This window comes from Natator depressus, chromosome 7 (genome assembly GCF_965152275.1).
Source record: "Natator depressus isolate rNatDep1 chromosome 7, rNatDep2.hap1, whole genome shotgun sequence".
NCBI lineage: Eukaryota > Metazoa > Chordata > Testudines > Cheloniidae > Natator > Natator depressus.
Window position 1 is genome coordinate 39518356 of NC_134240.1, and position 22120 is coordinate 39540475.

At 43.9% G+C, this 22120-nt stretch overlaps 1 protein-coding gene across 2 annotated transcripts in view; it reads right to left on the reverse strand.

Moving 5' to 3' along the window:
- Nucleotides 1-22120, reverse strand: part of SLC6A11 (solute carrier family 6 member 11) — a 276818-nt gene that overhangs the window by 170015 nt on the left and 84683 nt on the right. Inside the window, exons 1-5 of one of the 2 annotated variants that reach the window (XM_074958193.1) lie at nucleotides 11320-11675; nucleotides 10656-10888; nucleotides 6284-6418; nucleotides 5992-6132; nucleotides 4272-4362 (exon numbers count right to left, since the gene is read on the reverse strand). In XM_074958193.1, coding sequence (XP_074814294.1) covers nucleotides 4272-4362; nucleotides 5992-6132; nucleotides 6284-6418; nucleotides 10656-10875 — 587 coding nt within the window. In that variant the 5' untranslated portion in view covers nucleotides 10876-10888; nucleotides 11320-11675. Of the gene's footprint in view, nucleotides 1-4271; nucleotides 4363-5991; nucleotides 6133-6283; nucleotides 6419-10655; nucleotides 10889-11319; nucleotides 11676-22120 lie in introns of those variants that run through there. The other variant, XM_074958192.1, reaches the window with a different exon arrangement.

Consider the following 22120-nt stretch of genomic DNA (forward strand, 5'->3'; position numbering starts at 1 on the left):
ACAGTTCTGTGGTGACCTAGAATCCTATTTTTGACGTCTCCGACTCAAGAAATATTGCCAAAATACCTCTGAACAACATACTAATCCACAGAGGCCTCCCTACCAACATTACAAAAAGAAGGATTCTAGGTGGACTCCTCCTGAAGGTCGAAACAGCAGACTGGACTTCTACATTGAGTGCTTCCGCCGACGTGCACGGGCTGAAACTGTGGAAAAGCAGCATCACTTGCCCCATAACCTCAGCCGTGAGGAACACAATGCCATCCACAGCCTCAGAAACAACTCTGACATCATAATCAAAAAGGCTGACAAAGGAGGTGCTGTTGTCATCATGAATAGGTCGGAATATGAACAAGAGGCTGCTCGGCAGCTCTCCAACACCACTTTCTACAAGCCATTACCCTCTGATCCCACTGAGAGTTACCAAAAGCAACTACAGCATTTGCTCAAGAAACTTCCTGAAAAAGCACAAGATCAAATCCGCACAGACACACCCCTGGAACCCCGACCTGGGATATTCTATCTACTACCCAAGATCCATAAACCTGGAAATCCTGGGCACCCCATCATCTCAGGCATTGGCACCCTGACAGCAGGATTGTCTGGCTATGTAGACTCCCTCCTCAGGCCCTACGCTACCAGCACTCCCAGCTACCTTCGAGACACCACTGACTTCCTAAGGAAACTACAATCCATCGGTGATCTTCCTGATAACACCATCCTGGCCACTATGGATGTAGAAGCCCTCTACACCAACATTCCACACAAAGATGGACTACAAGCCGTCAAGAACACTATCCCCGATAATGTCACGGCTAACCTGGTGGCTGAACTTTGTGACTTTGTCCTTACCCATAACTATTTTACATTTGGGGACAATGTATACCTTCAGATCAGCGGCACTGCTATGGGTACCCGCATGGCCCCACAGTATGCCAACATTTTTATGGCTGATTTAGAACAACGCTTCCTCAGCTCTCGTCCCCTAACGCCCCTACTCTACTTGCGCTATATTGATGACATCTTCATCATCTGGCCCCAGGAAAAGAAGCCCTTGAGGAATTCCACCATGATTTCAACAATTTCCATCCCACCGTCAACCTCAGCCTGGTCCAGTCCACACAAGAGATCCACTTCCTGGACACTACAGTGCTAATAAACAATGGTCACATAAACACCACCCTATACCGGAAACCTACTGACCGCTATTCCTACCTACATGCCTCCAGCTTTCACCCTGACCACACCACACAATCCATCGTCTACAGCCAAGCTCTGCGATACAACCGCATTTGCTCCAACCCCTCAGACAGAGACAAACACCTACAAGATCTCTATCAAGCATTCTTACAACTAAAATACCCACCTGCGGAAGTGAAGAAACAGATTGATAGAGCCAGAAGAGTTCCCAGAAGTTACCTACTACAGGACAGGCCCAACAAAGAAAATAACAGAACGCCACTAGCCGTCACCTTCAGCCCCCAACTAAAACCCCTCCAACGCATTATTAAGGATCTACAACCTATCCTGAAGGATGACCCAACACACTCACAAATCTTGGGAGACAGGCCAGTCCTTGCCTACAGACAGCCCCCCAACCTGAAGCAAATACTCACCAACAACCACATACCACACAACAGAACCACTAACCCAGGAACCTATCCTTGCAACAAAGCCCGTTGCCAACTGTGCCCACATATCTATTCAGGGGACACCATCACAGGGCCTAATAACATCAGCCACACTATCAGAGGCTCGTTCACCTGCACATCCACCAATGTGATATATGCCATCATGTGCCAGCAATGCCCCTCTGCCATGTACATTGGTCAAACTGGACAGTCTCTACGTAAAAGAATAAATGGACACAAATCAGATGTCAAGAATTATAACATTCATAAACCAGTCGGAGAACACTTCAATCTCTCTGGTCACGCAATCACAGACATGAAGGTCGCTATCTTACAACAAAAAAACTTCAAATCCAGACTCCAGCGAGAAACTGCTGAATTGGAATTCATTTGCAAATTGGATACTATTAATTTAGGCTTAAATAGAGACTGGGAGTGGCTAAGTCATTATGCAAGGTAACCTATTTCCCCTTGTTTTTTCCTCCCCCCCCCCCAGACGTTCTGGTTAAACTTGGATTTATGCTGGAAATGGCCCACCTTGATTGTCATGCACATTGTGGGGAGAGTGATCAGTTTGGATGAGCTATTGCCAGCAGGAGAGTGAGTTTGTGTGTGTGTGTGGGTGGCGGGGGGGGTGAGAAAACCTGGATTTGGGCTGAAAATGACCCACCTTGATTTTCATGCACGTTGTAAGGAGAGTGGTCACTTTGGATAAGCTATTACCAGCAGGAGAGTGAGTTTGTGTGTGTGGTTTTTGGAGGGGGGTGAGGGGGTGAGAGAACCTGGATTTGTGCAGGAAATGGCCCATCTTGATTATCATACACATTGTGAAGAGAATGGTCACTTTGGATGGGCTATTACCAGCAGGAGAGTGAGTTTGTGTGGGAGGGGGCGGAGGGTGAGAAAACCTGGATTTGTGCTGGAAATGGCCCAACTTGATGATCACTTTAGATAAGCTATTACCAGCAGGAGAGTGGGGTGGGAGGAGGTATTGTTTCATGGTCTCTGTGTATATAATGTCTTTGCAGTTTCCACAGTATGCATCCGATGAAGTGAGCTGTAGCTCACGAAAGCTCATGCTCAAATAAATTGGTTAGTCTCTAAGGTGCCACAAGTACTCCTTTTCTTTTTGCTGACATGAAAGTAAATTATGTCAATGCAGAGCTCTCCCTTGGGAGCTGGTCCTAATAATTGGCCTAATAAGTATTTTCCATGTCTAAGTGCTGTGATTAAGACTCCATACATTGAACAGCTTCAGAATAAGGTCCTGTCTGCAGATTACTGTGATTAGAACGTGCCATTAAAATACTTAGTAATGTTAAATAGTGACATTGTTTTAAAAACAATGCTTTCAATCTTTGCATGTCCTTTGCATGTACACTGTCTTCCACAGAACAAATGTACAGTTATACATACCCTTTGTTAAATTAACCATTACTGAAAAATACTCAATTTAATACAATTCAAAGTAAAAAAATCACTAAAAGAAGCCTTCAGTTTGTCAATAGATATTCACTATCACTATGTTAGCTAGTAAATCAGAATCATGGAGATACAAGACACTCAAACCATTCCTATTATTATTAGGGATGAGTAAATAATTGTAAGACTCTTCATTGTAAAATAATGAAAGACAATAGCTAAAATACCAATTGTCATGCCAGCTTCCTAGAGATCCCCTGACCCGCTTACTTAATGCTCTGGTAAAGGATCTGCATTTTAAGTAGAGCCACATATTAATTTATTTTTTATTGTTATCAGCTAGATTCTGTACTGCACATTACTGGAAAAATGTGAGGATTCTTCCCATGAGATTGTGGTATAGTAAAACAGGGAGTGTCCTGGTAATGAGAAAGCTTTTACACCAAGTACCTACACAAGAGAAGCACCAAAAAGAGGATAGATATTTAGAAATTCAATCATCCTCCCTAGCATACTCAGAAGAGGAGGGCTCCCTAGCTGGCAAGACAGAATCTCTAGCCAGGTTCTTAGAATATTAACCAGTTCGTGAACAAGTAATGTATGGTGTAGTATCTTAACAGACCATTGCAACTTTGCCTTTATGAAAAGCTTGTAGCAGTTATCTCAAATAATGTAAACTGGGCATCTCTTACAATAAAAAGATGCGCTGAAGAACTAGATAACAAATATTTTAAATCACCCGCTTTCTCCCCCATCTTCTAGCAAATATGGGTTTGATACTACTCTCTCTGAAGTCAGTGGCAAAACTCCCATGCACTGTAGAGGCGCAGGATTGAGCCCTATGTCAAAATAATGTCTCCATAGGAAACAGAAAATGTTATTCACAGAACAGAAAGTCTCCTTTCCATTATCCCATAGCAAGTAAAACTCTTACTCTGACCTTCTTGCTATATGTGAGAACAGTTTCCAGTTGAGCTTTTCACATCGCTAAGGGCTGCAGGCAGGTGTGCTGGAACAATTTGTATAGTGGGGGTGCTGAGAGACATTGACTCAAACTGTAAACCCTGTACATAATGGCAACCACTTCAAGCCAAGGGATGCAGCCGCACCCCCAGCACCAGCACCTATGGCTGCAGGAGTCAGACTTAGCTGTGCATGGTCAAAAATACTGGAAGGTAATCAATACTTGAATGGAAAGGAAAGTTTATGTACACTTACTCCCAGAATTCCATGACTGGAGACGTGGCATTTTGTAAAGAGAGTTGACTGCAGTTGCTCATATTAAGTTTCTGAAATTCCACACAGTTTTCTATAAAAGAACAAAAAAAAGTTTGCTATGATATCTGCAATACACTTGTCTGCTTAGAGTATGTTCATCATGTAATGCCACCAGTCTAACTGAACTGACCCTTAGCAAACAAAGGCTTACCCGGCATTTGAAAATAGTATGGAATTGTCAGTTCTGTTACAATGTACTTTGGTTGTTGAGTCACACAGACTCATCCCAGGAAGATATTCCTGCACAGCATGTTACATTCACCTACTGTACTTTTTGAATAAAAAGCTACCATTGCAAGAGCCAATGCAGTGTTTGAGGCAGAAGAAGCTTTGAATTGGTGTGATTGCTAGGGAGTTAAAACATACAGCCAGCTCCAACTGGCTAACTAAGGTTCAAATCCCAATGCCAACAGTTGGCTCAGGAATCACTTTCTGCCAGCAACATATGTCCACTGGCCTTAATGTGGCAAGTGAGAAAGTTACTCTCTGGTACCCTGTTAGGGGAAAAAAAGATGACGAGATCAAAGCATCTCAGCATTATTGAGTTGACACATACTATTCGAACAATGATCAGTACTGGCTAGGTGTCACTGCATGGAAGAGAAAAAGGACACTGAAGCCTACCACCACCAGTTGGCCTGATCCTGGATTCTTAACACATCCGAATGGACTTCAGAGAGTGTTTTGGGTGTGAATGGAATGCAGGATTGGGCCCAGTGGAAGTGAGTCAAAGCCATAAAGCCACAGTAGGGTGTGAGGATAGGGTGAGGGCAAACAGTAATATAAGGGGTGGAATGGGAAAAAAATCAATGGCATGAGAACTACAACCAATACACTGTACAAGAGGATGAAAGTATTAGTGGGCATTCATTTCCACTAACCATTATGATCTTCATTTCAAGTGAAATGCAGTACTTAAACATTCAGATTGATAAAAGAATATCCATGTTAGAATAAACCTTCCAAATACAGGGCCCTATCCTGCAAACCCTCACTCACACAACAGCAGTCAATCACACAAATAGTCCTATTTGTGCAGCTAAGGGTTTGCAGGAGTGGGCCCAGGTACAGTCAGAAAATACAATACAACAAAGTTATAGATCTCTGAATAAAAAGTTCAGATACAAAGATCCTTACTCAATTTTTCCCTCAGTATTTAAGCAGGCAAGACACACACTGGTTTCACTGGGGGTTTGTCTGAATAAGGACTGATGAAAAACTGAGAGCCATCTTGTGCCATCAGTTTTTAAGCTGAATTCGCTGAGTGTAAAAAAGTGAAAGTACGATACGGTCCTGAGTCGTGATCCCAAGATTTAGCCCATAGCATCTTTCAGAATTAAGAAAAGCCTAGGGCTTCTGATCCTGTACAGTATCATTACATTTTGACAAGAACAAATGTCTATACAATGTTGAGAAAAAAAAAACAAACAACAAAAACAAGCCACCACAAAAGCATGAGCAAGGTTCTACACCAGGACTCTTCAGGAAACGCTGGTAAATATTGTGGGCCAAATTCTCTGCTGTGTGATTTTCACATGTCCATTGATTTCAATGGAACTAAGCCAATTTCTACCAGCAAAAAATTTGGCCCCTACAGTTTAATTTAGCAATCAAGTACTTGCAAGTATTTCTATAGCTATTAAGTTTGCTGGGGACATACCTGTATTCCATTCATGTCCACAAGTGGCCCAAGGGAGCTCTGTGGTAAAGCAGTTAAATAGATAGAAGATAGCCCATGCTAAAATGATGATGTAATAAACATTTAAATGTGCTTCAATAACTTGGGTAGCATATCCAATACCTGGAGAAAAAAAAATAAAGAAAAGAAATTAATTACAGAAACCGTTTGCTTTTCAAACCAAGACCATACTTTTTTCTGCATATCTTAACATTATTTTTGCTGAAACATATCATGCATTAAAAAAAAAAAAACCCAAAGAACTGGTTGTTACCTTCAAACAGCGGGCAAACTTTTCTCCAACATGTAATACCTCCTTCACTAGTAAACTGTCCCAGGGCGGTCTCCAGGAAAAATACTGGTATTCCACAGCAAATAAAGAAAACCACATATGGAATGAGGAAAGCACCTACAAGCAAACATCAATGGGGAGCTGGTTAGAGAAAACAAAGATCCTTGAAAGAAAAATGAAAAATTTGCTTTCCTTAACAAAGAAAGGATCCTACAAACCCTAACTCCTTTGAGTAGTACCACTGAAGCCAATGGAGGAAGCACAACGCATGGGAGAAAGGGTCAGGCCCTAAATTCTGAAACTTAATTTCTATGGGTTAGTCTATTCACTTTACTCCTACAGTATTGTCCAGAGGACAAGACACCTGCATCTAATTTCCAGCTTCGCCTCACACTTCTTGTATGATCATGGGCAAGTCACTTATCCACCTTGTGCCTCAGTTCTCCCTCCATCTTTAAAATGGGAATAATACTTCCCTGCCTCACAGGTTAATTGTGAAGATAAAATCCATTAAGAATTGTGAGGCACTGGGTACTATGATAGTGAGAATCATATAGATAGACAGAGAACCAATGGGACTATTTACAGGATTTAGCCTTTGATCAGAAGAAAATATACACCAGAAATTAAAAAATTTAACTTCACACACTAGAAAAATAACAAAGCATCCATGCTCTTTCTGAGCTTCCCACAGGAAAAATTAAATATGAAATATGTAATATATAAGTACAGTAAGTGCCAAAGAGTTATACAGTAGTAAATACCATTCTTTCCTTTATTGACTAAGGTATAGCAGAAATAGTACACTACTGTAATTTACAATTTGAAAACAAACACTCCTTTAATGTTTAGTCATATTGAAAAATATTTACATTCAACACCTGCAAAAATGGAATGATAAATATTATCAGAATGGGTTATACATTAACATACATTAACAGAGGTGAGAAAGGATAACTGTGTTAGGTCAAATTCTGATCTCAGTTGCATTTGGTCCAATCCCATGGATTTTATTGAGAACAGAACCCATGTAGCTAAAAACAAGATGAAGCTTTTTCACTGCAAAGAGAGCAAGTGAGAAGAGAAGACACAGAAAAAGAGCTCCATCCAGCACACTACTCTGCTAATGAGTCCAGGGGTGAGTTATAGCACACAAAGACCGCAGGTTTAGACCCAAGCAAGGGAAGAAGGAAATACATCTGGAGGAGGAAGAGATACCAAAGATGGCTAATAAACACAGTGATGGATCAGACGATTCATATTCAAACCAGGTGAACTAATACTCAAAGGACCTAATTTTCTGCCACCTTTACTCACATGGTGTAGTGCTTGTGAAAAGTTCCATTGGCTTCAGGAGGGCTACTGGCAGAATAAGGCACTACTCACCATGAGTTCGGAGAGCAGAATGCAGGTCTCAGCATATTGCCTGCGGTTCCTGAACATACAACCCTGGCATACTTTAATTGGAGCTTCATTTAAGACTAAATGAAATAATTAAACCAGCACGAGGTCCATTTCAAAGTGACAAAGTTAAATTCACAGTCGCATTCCCTTTTTTAATTCAGTATGTATTTTAAAATATTGCCACCCACAGCACGCACTACTCCACCTCTCCTACACACTGCAGAGCTTTAGTGGCAGTGGCATCTCCCTGAACCAGCTCTCTGAAAATGCAAGTATCTTTACTGACTAGCCTTTTTAGACTGTGTCTCCAATAATATGTGCTTACTTTCTGAATCTTCACAGCCAGCCAAATGTTTCTGAACTTTGTTTCAGGACAACTTTTTAGTTGTATAAATAACCAGAGATTCTGTGTTTTAATCATAAAAAAGCAGAGGAAATTACAATGTTGAATTATGTTTCATTCACTTGGATCTAGAACAGGAGACAAAACAAAGTATGCTTGCTTTTCAGAAGTATAGCATGGCATCATGTGGACCTGCAATTTCAGTCTGCAGACCCATAACTAAAGAGAGGTCTCTTCAGGGACCATTGCCTCTCCCAACCTCTAATGCATGGTTTCTCCAAATACTTAATTCTGCAGATCCCTCCAGTAAAACCTCCACAGTTTGAGAATTGCTGGTCTGGTCAAATCCTGCTTGGCCTACTCGAATGCATAGTCCTGATGACTTTAGCATAAGTACCTGTTTAAGTCAGGAGTGTGAGATTTGACTCTCTGGGACTGATTCTCCTCTCACTTACACCAGTTTTATGCTGATCTGACTCCACTGACTTCAACAGATTTACACCAGTGTAGCTGAGAGAAGAACCATGCTTTCTATTCTCCACATAAACTATCAGTCAGCCAACTAAACAATAAGTGATCTAAAATTATAAAAGGCAATTTATCTTACTGGACAATCAACTATCACCAATAAGCCACATTCCCATGCTTATAAACAAACTGAGATAATTAAAACGGCTCTTTCACAAATCCTGACCTGCATTTTACACATAGATGCATGTATAAAACAAACCAAATTTTGATCTCAGTTCCAGCATCGCACCTACGCTCAGTGGGGTTGCACAAAGAGCTGAGAGCAGATTGGGTGAAATCCTGACCCCACTGAAGGTAACAAAGTGTTGCCATTGGCATCAATGGTGCCAGGATTTTGTCAGATTTTTTTCATTACATTCTGTCTTTAGGATGCTGGAGTTTATTATTTGTTTTACATGTGTTTCCATCTAATTACACAGCAAACACGACTGAAGTATTTTCAATGTGAAGCTAACATTTATGAAAATGGAAATTTCACATTTTGACTAGCTAGAATATGCAGATATACTACACATGTAAGTAACAAGTATATAAAGGGTACCACGGGAATAAGGGTGTGTTCAAAATGTTATTTCTCAAAGTTTTCTTCCACCTTCTCAGAAAAACCCTTGGGACAATTCTTACAAATTAGCATCAAATATGTTCTGCATTTCATGCCCAGATTGTTATCTTTATATAATAAAAGCACTACCAGAAATCAACATGCACCATCTTAAGAACAGCAGAGTTATTTTTATCTCATTTTTGCCAAAGTGCAGGAATAAAAGGAACTAAAGCCACATTATAAAGCCAACATACCTACTACTGCACAGTAGTCTTTAGAAATGTACCAAACAAAAATGGGTCAGTATTATCCCTGGTGTTACTCAGAGGAGTGACAATGGAGATAAATTTGGCATTGTTGGCAGAGAAAACCTACTGATGAATAGGTCTTTTTATGCATGTGTACATATCAGCTACCAAGCACATTGCTTTCTTCCTAAGCTATCTGCTTTTACTACTGTTTTAGGCCTGAATTGGAAGAGTGTCTGTATCCAGCTGACCATATTCCTAAACTACTTTTTATTTTGATTAATCTTTGTTCCACTGGTAGCTATATCACAGGCTTAGTGTTTATTCATAACTGTATTATATCCTATGTGTTTCATACAAGCTATAAATAATACGTAAAATATGCTATGTTTTGCATAACCTGAACTTGGGCTTTTCTCCCTTAAGTTACATTCTATTATTGTCTTCCACAACTTCATGTATCTAATGTTATTTCTAATATTTAATAAAGTGACTAGTATCCTTTCTGCAACTAACAAATTCAACGTCCTTTCCTACCCTATCTGGGGAGAAAATAAGCGAACAAACTTGGGTGCAATTGATTTAAAGGGACTCTGATTTAACACAGAACAAACCAATGATGCAGGTATGATAAGAAAACAATCCTCCTAGAAGTTCAGTCCTTGATTGCCATGTAGCCATTAAACCATTAGAAAAAAAAAATAAAACCAATTGTACTTTGCTAAGTACCTTGTTTTGGAAAATAAACAATTACTTTATATTGTAGCTTTTCCTAATAGGATTTTTTTGTTTGTTCTTGTTTTGTTTAGTTTTTGGGAGAATAAGCATGTGTATATGTTTACATGCACAAAAACATATAGTATGTAGTCCCATTTTAATAGTGTACTAGTCTCTTTTTCATGAGATGTTTGTACTAAAATGGGACCATTTGGGTGCAAATAGTTTTGAGTCACATTGGCCATTTTTGTACAATGTGGTTTCCACTTAATTTCACAAGATTTTGTAAGTGCATTACTGTCTTCACAAAAACATGACATTTCTTAGATGCAAAAAACTTGCAAAAGGAAATTGCAAAACATTTTCCAAAAAAATAAGTAAAATATTCCATAATTTTACACAGCCACACAATCCTTAATGCTTCCATAGCGGCGTGAGCACTGAAGTCCTCTTATAAACACCCATTTTTTACAACCAATGCAAGAAGTCACCTCAAAAGCATTTGTTTACTGTTTATTTACCATGTGTTTATGGTGAGCTGTGAATCTACATGTGATGCCATCTTACCTCCTCCATTCTTGTAGCAAAGATATGGGAATCTCCACACATTTCCCAACCCAATAATCTCCCCTGCCACAGAAAGCACAAATTCAACCTTATTGTTCCAGTGGCCTCTTTCGTGCACTTTCTTATCATTGCTGTGGACCAGGTTGGTACTTGAGGCTTCAGGGTCCAAAGTATCTTCTGGCTTGCCATTAATTATGGGAATAGTCTTTTCGGCGGTCATGACTCTGTGCAGCCTGGGGGGGAAGGGATAAGAAAGAAGTATGGATTTTTAAATCACTTTCACAAAACAACAAATGACCACTCACAAATCCCTCATCTGATCTTTGGCTTTGCATGTCCTATAAATATACAGGGGTTTGCTAGAAGGTGCTAAAAGTGAAGGAGATGCCAACTTTGCTAGATCAGACAAGTTCCCCCTACCCCAAAAAGGTGTGGGATCATTTAGGTGCAGTAAGGAGAATTAAAGACCCCCAGACGGCCACCTTTCAGAAATCCCTCCCCTTGCTAGGATCCCAGCTCTGCAAACCTCTCAGCCATCACTGAGACCAGCCCAAGCACATCTGACCTGCAGCCTCATACACCTTCCAGCTCCACACAGATACAAGGGGGAAGGGGAAGAATGGTTCCTGGGCCCCCCGGAAGAGCAGGCGCCCCCACTACTCACCCAGGGCTCTGCGTGTGCTGATGCGAGAGGGGCAGGGTCGCTGGGTCTCGGCTGGGCTCTGAGCGGATCCCCGTGGGCTGCCACCGTCCGCCCTGTTGCACTGGAGCCGAGAAGCTGCAGGCGCCCGGCGGCGGCGCAGGCAGGCAGGGGACGGAGGGTGCAAGGAGGGCAGGGGTAAGGGGCGCCTTATCCTCTCTCTGTCAGCTGCTGCCCGGTTCCCGGCTGCAGGGGATGGGACGCTCCCTGCTACCCACGCGGCGGAGGAGAATTTGCAACTGCTCAGCCTTTCCGGGAGCGATGGTATAACACCCGCCTCCCCCCTCCACCCAGTGCCGTCTGCCCACCGCCTCCTCCGCCCTGCATCGCATCTGGAGCATCCCAGCCCGCTCGCTCCCCCGCCCCTGCCACTGACCATCAGCCCCCTCCCCCCCCCCACACACACTCTTTCTAGCTGTGTGTGTCGGGCGGGGGGTGTTTCCGAGCTCTCCAGGCAAGGCAGGTAGCCTGCACCCAGCCCCAAAGAGCAGCCCGGGACAGGAGGGAGCTGTGAGCAGGTAGGGGAAGGGGAGCTCACTGCAGTAGCTTCCAGCTGTGCTTGTCAGGGGAGAGCCGCGGTGGTGCTGGCAGCAGTGGGAAGAGCTGTAGCCCACAGCCAAACCCAGTTCTGGAAGGGCTCAGAACCCCAGCCCTTGCACCAGCTGCTGTTTATTATTAATCAGTTACTACTTGGGTGATGCATCCGATGAAGTGAGCTGTAGGTCAAATACGCTCAAATAAATTGGTTAGTCTCTAAGTTGCCACAAGTCCTCCTTTTCTTTTTACTTGGGTGAAGGGAGCACCAGGGCCAGTTAGGCCCCCATCCTACCCAGTGGGGTCCCCCACAGTTAGCAGGCATCCTCTGCTCTTTAGAGTCTTTCTGTCCCTGGGCAGTTGGTATCCAGTGCTGCCCTCATCTCTTTCTGATCCCCCCCCGCCCCCACCATTCCTGCCACCCCTTACACCTGGCACAGCCTCCATCTGCCTGGGCAGCAGATGCTGGTCCTGTTCCTTCTCAAAATCTCTCCTCACAACTCATTCCTCATGGGCACAGCTTCCCTCACTGCTAACCTGCGCTCCAGCTTGGGGCGATGGTCCCACCCCTGCCTCTGATCTTTCTTAATATACCTTTTATTAATACCCAAATCTAACAAAGAATCATAGAATGGTAGGACTGGAGGGACCTCAAGAGGTCATCTACTCCAGTCCTCTGCACTCATGGCAGGACTAAGTATTATCTAGACCATCCCTTCCAGGTGTTTGTCTAACCTGCTCTTAAAAATCTCCAATGATGGAGATTCCACAACCTCCCTAGGCAATTTATTCCAGTGCTTAACCACCCTGACAGTTAGGAAGTTTTTCCTAACGTCCAACCTAAACCACCCTTGCTGCAATTTAAGGCCATTGTTTCTTGTCCCATCCTCAGAGTTTAAGAACAACAATTTTTCTCCCTTCTCCTTGTATCAACCTTTTATGTACTTGAAAGCTGTTATCATGTCCCGTCTCAGTCTTCTCTTTTCCAGACTAAACAAACCCAATTTTTTCAATCTTCCCACATAGGTCATGTTTTCTAGAACTTTATCATTTTTGTTGCTATTCTCTGGACTTTCTCCAATTTGTCCACATCGTTCCTGAAATGTGGCTCCCAGAACTGGACACAATACTCCAGTTGAGGCCTAATCAGCGTGGAGTAGAGTGGAAGAATTGCTTTTACCACACTCCTGCTAATACAGAATGTTTGCCTTTTTTGTAACAGTGTTACACTGTTGACTCATATTTATCTTGTAATCCACTATGATCCCCAGATCCCTTTCCATAGTACTCCTTCCTAGGTAGTCATTTCCCATTTTGTATTTGTGCAACAGATTACTCCACTTAGGAAGGAACACTTTGCATTTCTCCTTATTGAATTTCATCCTATTTACTTCAGACCATTTCTCCAGTGTGTCCTGATCATTTTGAATTATAATCCTATCTTCCAAAGCACTTGTAACCCCTCCCAGCTTGGTATTGTTCGCAAACTTTATAAGTGTACTCTCTATCCCATTATCTAAATCATTGATGAAGATATTGAACAAAAGCGGACCCAGAACTGATCCCTGCGGGACCCCACTCATTATGCCCTTCCAGCATGACTGTGAACCATTGATAACTACTCTCTGGGAACGTTTATCCAACCAGGTGTGCACCCACCTTATAGTATCTCCATCTAGGTTGCATTTCCCTAGTTTGTTTATGAGAAGGTCATGTGAGACAGTATCAAAAGCTTTACTAAAGTGAAGATATACCACATCTACCACTTCCCCCACATCCATGAGGCTTGTTACCCTGTCAAAGAAAGCTATCAGGTTGGTTTGACATGATTTGTTCTTGACAAATCCATGCTGACTGTTACTTATGACCTTTATTATCTTCTATATGTTTGAAAATTGATTGCTTAATTATTTGCTCCATTATCTTTCTGGGTACAGAAGTTAAGCTGACTGGTCTGTAATTCCCCAGGTTGTCCTTATTTCCCTTTTTATAGATGGGCACTATATTTGCCCTTTTCCAATCTTCTGGAATCTCTCCCATCTTCCATGACTTTTCAGAGATAATCGCTAACGGTTCTGATATCTCCTCAGTCAGCTCCTTGAGTATTCTAGGATGCATTTTATCAGGCCGTGGTGACTTGAAGACATCTAATTTGTTTAAATAATTTTTAACTTGTTCTTTCCCTATTTTAGCTTCTGATCCTACCTCATTTTCACTGGCATTCACCATGTTAGACATCCTATTACCACCAACATTCTTGGTGAAAACTGAAATCATTAAGCATCTCTGCCATTTCCACATTTTCTGTTATTGTTTCCCCCCGCCCCCCACTGAGTAATGGGCCTATCCTGCATTGGTCTTCCTCTTGCTTGTAATGTATTTGTAGAATGTTTTTTGTGACCCTTTATATCTCTAGTTTGATCTCATTCTTTGCCTTGGTCTTTCTAATTTTGTCCCTACATACTCCTCCCTTTTTCCTGAGCAAGCTGTACCCTTCTATTCCAATATTGCAGTCATGTGTATTATCCCACCAAGTCTCTGTGATGCCAACTATGTCACAGTTGTGTTTATTTACTAGCATTTTGAGTTCTTCCTGCTTATTCCCCATACTTCTTGCATTAGTATATAGACAGACATATAAGGTACTGATCTGATTCCCCCGTCCCCCAGTTCTGTCTTCTCTCCCCCTTATCCCTGCTATAACAGCTCATGCTCCCCCCAGATTTTGACCCTTTCTCAGGTCTCCATGTTTTTGATTTACCTGTGGGCTTTGGTCACCTGCCCCCTTTGAACCTAGTTTAAAGCCCTCCTCACTAGGTTAGCCAGTCTGTATGCACATATGGTCTTCCCCTTCCTCGATAGGTGGACCAAATCTCTGTTTAGCAGACCGTCTCCTGGAACAGCATCTGGTGGTCAAGGAAGCCAAAGCCCACCTGGCTGACACCATCTTCGCAGCCAGGCATTCACCTCCAGGATGCATCTGTCTCTGCCTGGGTCCCTACCCTTGACTAGAAGGATCAAAGAGAACAGCATCTGTGCTCCCAACTCCTTCACCTGTACTCCCAGAGCCCTGTATGGGTCATACCTCACAGTATCATTACTGCCCACGTGGATGAGTAGCATGGGGTAGTAGTCAGAAGACTGGATGATCCTTGACAATCCCTCCATAATGTCTCGGATAGGGGCCCCTGGCAAGCAGCATACCTCCCGGGATGCCATGTCAGGGTGACAGATGGGTGCCTCCGTCCCCCTCTGAAGAGAGTCACTAACCACCACTACCCCACGTTTCCGCCTGGGAGTGGTGGCTGCCATCCTCCCAGCCTTGGGGGCACATGGCTTCTCCTCATCGCTTGTTGCCAGGGCAGCATATCGGTTTTCCATCCCCATGGTGGATAGGTTGGGACTAGGGATGGAGCACTGCCTGCTGCCAGAAATAACCAGCAGCCAGTGTCTTCCCTGTGAGAAAGCCATATCCTCCTCCCCCTGGTGGTGTGACAGCAGTCCTATGATAGCTTCTTCAGCTTTGGCTCCATATGAATGCTTTCAAGGACTTCCTTGTGGGCATAGATGCTCCTCAGCCTAGCCACCTTCTCCTGTAGCTCTCCCACCTGCTTCCTGAGCGATTCCACAAGCAGGCATATTTCACACTGGATGATCCCCACAGCCTCCCAGCCTGGATGTCTGTGAGTGGGAAATCTAGGCCACAGTCTCTGCAAATCCACACCAGGATCTGGGTAGAAGCATCCATGGTTAGGTTGTCTGTCTGGATACAGGCGTAGGTGGAGGAGACAGGAGCGGCATTGGCACTGGCGATGCAGCCCTTCCTAACCACAGCGATTTTATTATGTCTCCTTCCCACAAACTCCCTCCCAAAGTCCCCTGTTTGCGGTCCCCACTTTGCTAGCTTTCCTTGGTCGCTTAGCGTCTGTCTTTTAAGGCCATCTCTCCTAGGTCAGCCCCACCCCCTCATTAATCACACGGGGGAGGGTGATCACAAGGCTGATTGAGGCTGATCAAAGATGATCAAGGATAATCCAGGGAGCAGAGGCTCAAACAGTCCCCCCCGACACACAATCCCAACTGACTCTGTAACTGAAATAACCTGAAAGAGAAAGAAAAACACGAACAGCCAAACAAACTCACTCACCCCAAGAATAGTACTCACACCTTGTTCATTCATCAGAGGGATCTCCTTCTCCCACTCTCAAACTCCCCTGTTTGCCGTCCCCTGGTCACTCATGATGGCCCATGAGTTCTATTCTCCTCCCGCCTGTCCCTCACACTCTAGGGACTACTGAATACAATGCCCATGAAAGATACCAGATTTGCAGCATGAGGGAACAAAGTTTTCTATTTATCCATAGAACGGACACTGCATGGAGAGATGCACTGCAAACTCCTCCACCCTGCCATGTGCCTAACCTGGAGGGGCCACCTTCTGGGATATAAAGCCAGTGTAGTCTCCAGTCAGGTCTTGGACTCCCTATTGGCACTGTTCAAATTAGGGTCAACTATGACGTGGACAGTATGGGCGGCTGGTGACCCAGCTGTTGGAGGAGGCTAGCCCCCGACCCTTCCCTTTGTGCCTGAGGCATCACCCCTCCCCCTCCGCCCCCTCTCTCCCTCCCCTTCTGCCCTTCCTACCTACCAGGAGCTCAGAGCACCCCACCATGACTCCCGGCCCCAGCGCCGGGGAGCTAGGGGACAAGGCCCCAGCCCCAGTGCGCCAGGCGGTCCGAGCGGGCAGCACGGCCCCAGCACCAGATACCAGACACCAGACAGATTGGGCCAGGGAAGACCACTGGAAACTGCAGGAGGGAGCCTGGCTTGGGGGCGGAGCATGGGCGGGGCCACACTAGGCTGTTCGGGGAGGCACAGCCTCCCCCAGACTACGGTACCCACTGCCTATGGTGGACAGCTTTCCACTAAGAACTGGACTAAGGTTAGTCAGCATCAGTGGCCTGAACCAGTGCCCACTGAAGGCAACAGGAAAACTGAGATGCTGTGAGTGTTTGCTCACGGCTGAAGTGGTTAAGATTTGAGCTGGTGACCTCACAGTGGTAGGTGCTGTACCCCATTCCTGAGCCATTCAGTCCCCTATCATTTTCAGGGTTCAAAGAGGGAGTTAAACTGCTTGCCCCCGTGAATGCTGTAGTACAGGCACAGTTCTGTATTTGCAATGCAAAGCTTCCCACATTTTTTAACTGACTTTTTCACTCTGCCCTTTTTTGAAAACTTCATCTGAGTGGGGGAAAAAACTGTCTCTGGAATGTAAGTTGCAGCTCACTTCCTCTACTGACCCAGAATTTCAGCTCACTCTTCTCATCATGAATGCATGCCCAAGTCCAGCAGGAGCTTTGCACATGGCATGCAATCACAGCTGAACTCACCGACTCGATGAGAGCAAATCTTGCAACAAAGCTGTACCATAAGACAGGAGACTGGTGTTCAAGGTTTGATTTATCTTACAATCTTGCTTGCTTGTAGCAAGATGATCTTCTACACTAAAAAGATTAAAACTGCATTTTTCATGCAATGGCAGATCCTGGGCCCAGCACACTCCCCAAATAGCCTGGCTGTACCTTGGGGAAGACTGGAGGAGGAAAATTCCTCCTGCCCGTTCTCTGCTCCATGGCTGCTAGCTGAGCATCAAGGCAGCAGCAGCCTTCACAGCTGTTGTTACTTCCAACCTCCTCTCCACAGGGAAAAGGGCCAGTGGATTCACTTAAGGCCATTGTTTAAAATGATGCATCAAAACAGGAGTTCCAATTCCATCCTACCACTATCAAGGAAACCACGCCAAGGCCTGTATGTGGAGAACAGATATTTCTCCTACCCAGGCAAGGGCAGTGCAGAGTCCCACGTGCCATACATTTTTAAAACAAAATACATGAGAGTATAACATGCCCCAAGCATGCTGGGAAAGAGCCACAGAGAACACAGCATTCACACAGAGTCTTGCCATGGAGTTAAAACAGACAGCACTGTCCTGGAGCAGAGCACACCACACCCAGACTGTCCTGTGACAGCTGGAACTCACTGTTCTTCCAGTTGTGCATAATGGACAATACTGTCACCTGCTCCCCACCTGGACACACATGCACTTCATGCGAACCAGGAGGCGATCTCTCTCACCTCAGTGCACTGCCCTTATATGTGGGAGAAGGCATATTTTAAAATTGCTCAAGGCAGATTTACATTTTGCTTCCCTTGTACACCGTGGATACACACATTTTTGCAGCATTTTTTGGGGTGTGGGGGTGTGGAGGGGAGGCAACACAGCTTCTTTCATGCCTCCATTGCTAGGACACTGCACAGTACTATGTTCCTAGGAAAGAGAGTGGAGGCCCCGCCCTGCACTGTGCACACTCCTACCTGTAAACTTTTTTACTTCTGCTAGGCAGGATCTATGAGATGAGACAATCTATCCCTGTGCAAAGGAGTATTCTCATTATGAATAGTCCCAGGGTGAACAGCATTTCAGTCTGGAGAGATTTTCATATGTCAGCATGGCTGTCTCCAGAGACAGATTAGTGGTCAGTCATACAATTTTAGAATTGAAGGGACTTGGCCCATTTGGGACAAATTCTGCTTCCTATTATACCAGTGCAACCCTATTGGCTTCAGTGAAATCCCATTATCACTATATAACTGAAAAAAAAACCCTAGCCAATTCTAAAAGATTCATTTTAGACTTGGTGTAAGCAAAATTGTCCAAAGACCTAGTGCAAAGATCTTGCAGGATCAGGCTTTTAGTGTGTAAATGGCTACTCAACACTAAGGAAAAGCAGAAGCAGAATTTCATTAATGATACTGATCTGACAAATTACGTGGGATCAAAAGTCTGAGGCAATTTCAGAGTGTATGCTACAATGTGATTGAGCTTCTTTGGCAAGACCATCACAGATTGTATTTAAGACAAACAGCAATAACCTGTTTGACTCATGTACAAGCAATTTGGCACAATGGAAAATAAGAGGATTTATGCATTGCAGTGGATAACAGGCATTTTAAATTAAGCACCAATTGATTGTTAAAGCTCTATTTCCAGAAGCTTAACAGCTATTGTTGTAGATAGGTATCTTTCCCATCTCTAATCCATTCATCACAATGGCAGACACACTCAGTCTAGAGTTCTAGAAAGCCAGGAAAATCTCTGTTTCATCTTTTGTTGTTTTCCTGTGGGCTCCTACAGCCTAAAAGATTCCCCCTTTTCTTCCTACCTCACACTTTCCACCCTCAAGGCCTTGCCTCATTTTCACCATCACATCACCTGAGCAAGACTAAATACAACTCCATTATTAGCATGTCAGCCTGACCCCTCAGCCGGCAAAAGGAGCCTGTGTTGACTTCATAGCACCCCTCTTCCCGGCGTTAGGCCTGATTCTTGTGTATGGCAGCTCAGTAACATCCTGTGCTACAAAGCAGGCACATTTTTCCAATTTTAAAAATACTAACATGTTGGAATAGCTGTTTCTATTTTAATTCACTGAAGCAATGTTAATAAACCATAAAAAAAAACCCACACACAAGGTTCTTTATACTTCCCTTTGCTTCCTTACAAAGATGAGAGCCCTGTTCAGTGTTTTTCAGGGACTCCTGCTCTGCAGACTGAGGGAGGGTGTGGGGTAGGATTGCCATATTACAAGGGACATCCCTTATATTAATAGAAAATTGCCTCTCCTGTACTAAATCAGCATGGGATGCCTTTTATACTGTATTTCAATATATTATAATTATTATCATTATGCAAAGCCAGTTTCATTACCTTATCTTCCAACGATAGAAAGTTTGTAAAATTAGATGATGTAGTAATGCACAATCGGTCCCATGATTTACTAAACCAATGTACTTACACTGCAGGCCCCCAAGCACTGCCCGAAAAGAACTGAAACACATTTACCTAAAAGACCACCCTCTAAAAGATCAACAACAAAAAAATCCAGTAGTCAAGGGTGTCCACGCAGACAGGGTGATAAAGGGCAAAAGGCAATGTGGTGTGGGGAGGGAAGGAAATAGCTATCCAAGTAAGCAATTATGATCAAAAGTAGAAAGCACCCTTGACATAACAATATTTTAAAATGTTTTTTAAAGGAACAGAGAAAGATGGATTTCAGGGGAAATGGGTTCTATCCTCTAGACCCCTCCCACAGCAAAGGCCCTGCCACCTACTCACATAGGATGCGATGCAGTGATGGGAACCTTCAGCAACAAGTGGGGTCAGATATGCATCAGGCCAAGTTTAAGAAAGATGTCTCAAGCATAGCCGGGGCCTATACCATTCAAAAATCAACAGGGCATCTCAAAAATCAATGGGCAGCCAAAGAACACATGGTAGGCCTCCTTTGGAAACTGTAGTTCAAGCTGGTGGGGCACATGTGCTGCAGAAGGTGCCAGCAGTGGAGAAGTCCAGCTGCAAGGGAATTACAACAATCCAGCCCTGTGCTCACATGGGGGAAATGTTGCTGCTGTGAGGTTTTGATGTGCCAAATACGAGTGCAGCCTGGTTCAACTGGAAAAAGAAAGAAACACTATTGAACCATGTCCAACCTAGGGGGCTTTGTGTAGGAAGGGTGAGCTTCAGCATGGTGTCTAGAGACCTCTTCTGACTTTGTATCGGCTAATGAGTCCCTTCCGTAAGTGATGAACCAAAGGAAGAGAGAGCATCCTCATGACAAAGAGCTTTACCCAGCAGCAATATTTCCATTTCCCCAGGCTTAGCTCAGGGTAAAGTAGCTCCCATGCACCCAGCTGGCAATATTGTTCAAACTTTCCTCCAGAACAGAGGCTGAACTTGCAGTGCCCATGCAGAGATAGAGAGTTATGTAGCATCAACGTGCTGAGCCCATGTTTGCTACAAGGTCTCATGTGAGAGTTGGACAACCTGGGGAAAAGGATAAATCTTTGAGGAAAGCTGCAGTTCAAATCCTCTGCACATATTCTCAGCCAGCTGCAGATTTCAGAATTTTTAGCATTGCTGATGCTGCAAGAAGGCAGAAGAGTGAAGGCCAGAATGCAGTGGCTGCTCTCGGCAGGAATGGAAGATCCCAAATCCTACAGCAATGTCTCTTTCCTACTGCATGGGAGGGAGCAGGGAAACAGAAGAGATTCTTGGTGCACCATAGGATTGGGATCTATGTGGGCAGAGAGTTAGAGCATGGTGAGCGGACCAACCCATTGCAGAGGAACCACTGACTCCAAATGGGGGGAGTGGACATGGTGGGCTTCAGCATCTGCAGTAACCCATGGATCATAGCTCACTGCTGAAGTTCCCAGTGCCCTACTTCCTGGTGTGGAGGGGAAGGCAGTTCCTCTATGCAAAGCCCATTTACTCTGGCTTCATGCTGATTTTCATAACTCAGGTTGAGTTTGTAATACTGGCAGTTTAAAAAAAATCTTCTTCTGGTTTGCAACCTGAGCTACTTAATGATATTGAAAGAAAGTAAACATAGAAGTAGTTATACACACACACACACAAACACACAATCATTTTTCTGAACATCACTGAACTTTATATCAGTTTTTCCTAAAATTTAGAAAACTCAGATGTCATTTCAAATATTTAAAAATGTGTAACTAGTCTTAATATACTATGCTGTATCTAACATTAATTACTAGTCCTGATATAGTATTGATTATGCATATACCTTAAAGGGGTTTACCAAGATGGGTAATTATCATCCTCATTTTTCTAGCTGGGTAAACCAAGACACGGGGGGATTAAGTGACATGTTCAAGGTCACACAGTAAGTGAATGGCAAAACTTGGAACAGAACCCAGTTTTTCTGTCTCCCATTCCAGTTCTTGATCCACTGGGTGATAGCATCCAGTTAACTGCCTCCTAATTAAAGTGGCAGTAATACGTCACCCCAGTATTGTATTACTTTGTATATGATTTGGGATCAAAGGTGTAATGTCCAGCAGGATACAATTTTCAGACAGCAAATCTTCCAATACATCAAGTCTGATCAACACACCAAGTCCAGTGAAAAAGAGCTGGACATAACCCTCTTCATCATTTAATATCACCAGACCAAAGATCACCAGAATGGTGCTACACAACAATGTGAGGATCTCCCTCCTTCTACCCCAGGAGCTAAGGGCCTATCCAGCACTCCCCGCCCAGACACAAAGGATCACGCCTGAGTCTTGAATATGAATTCCCTCAACCACTGTCCTAGGAACGGTACAAATACATCCTAAGGGACAGTCTCTTTGCCTCCCTCCCCCC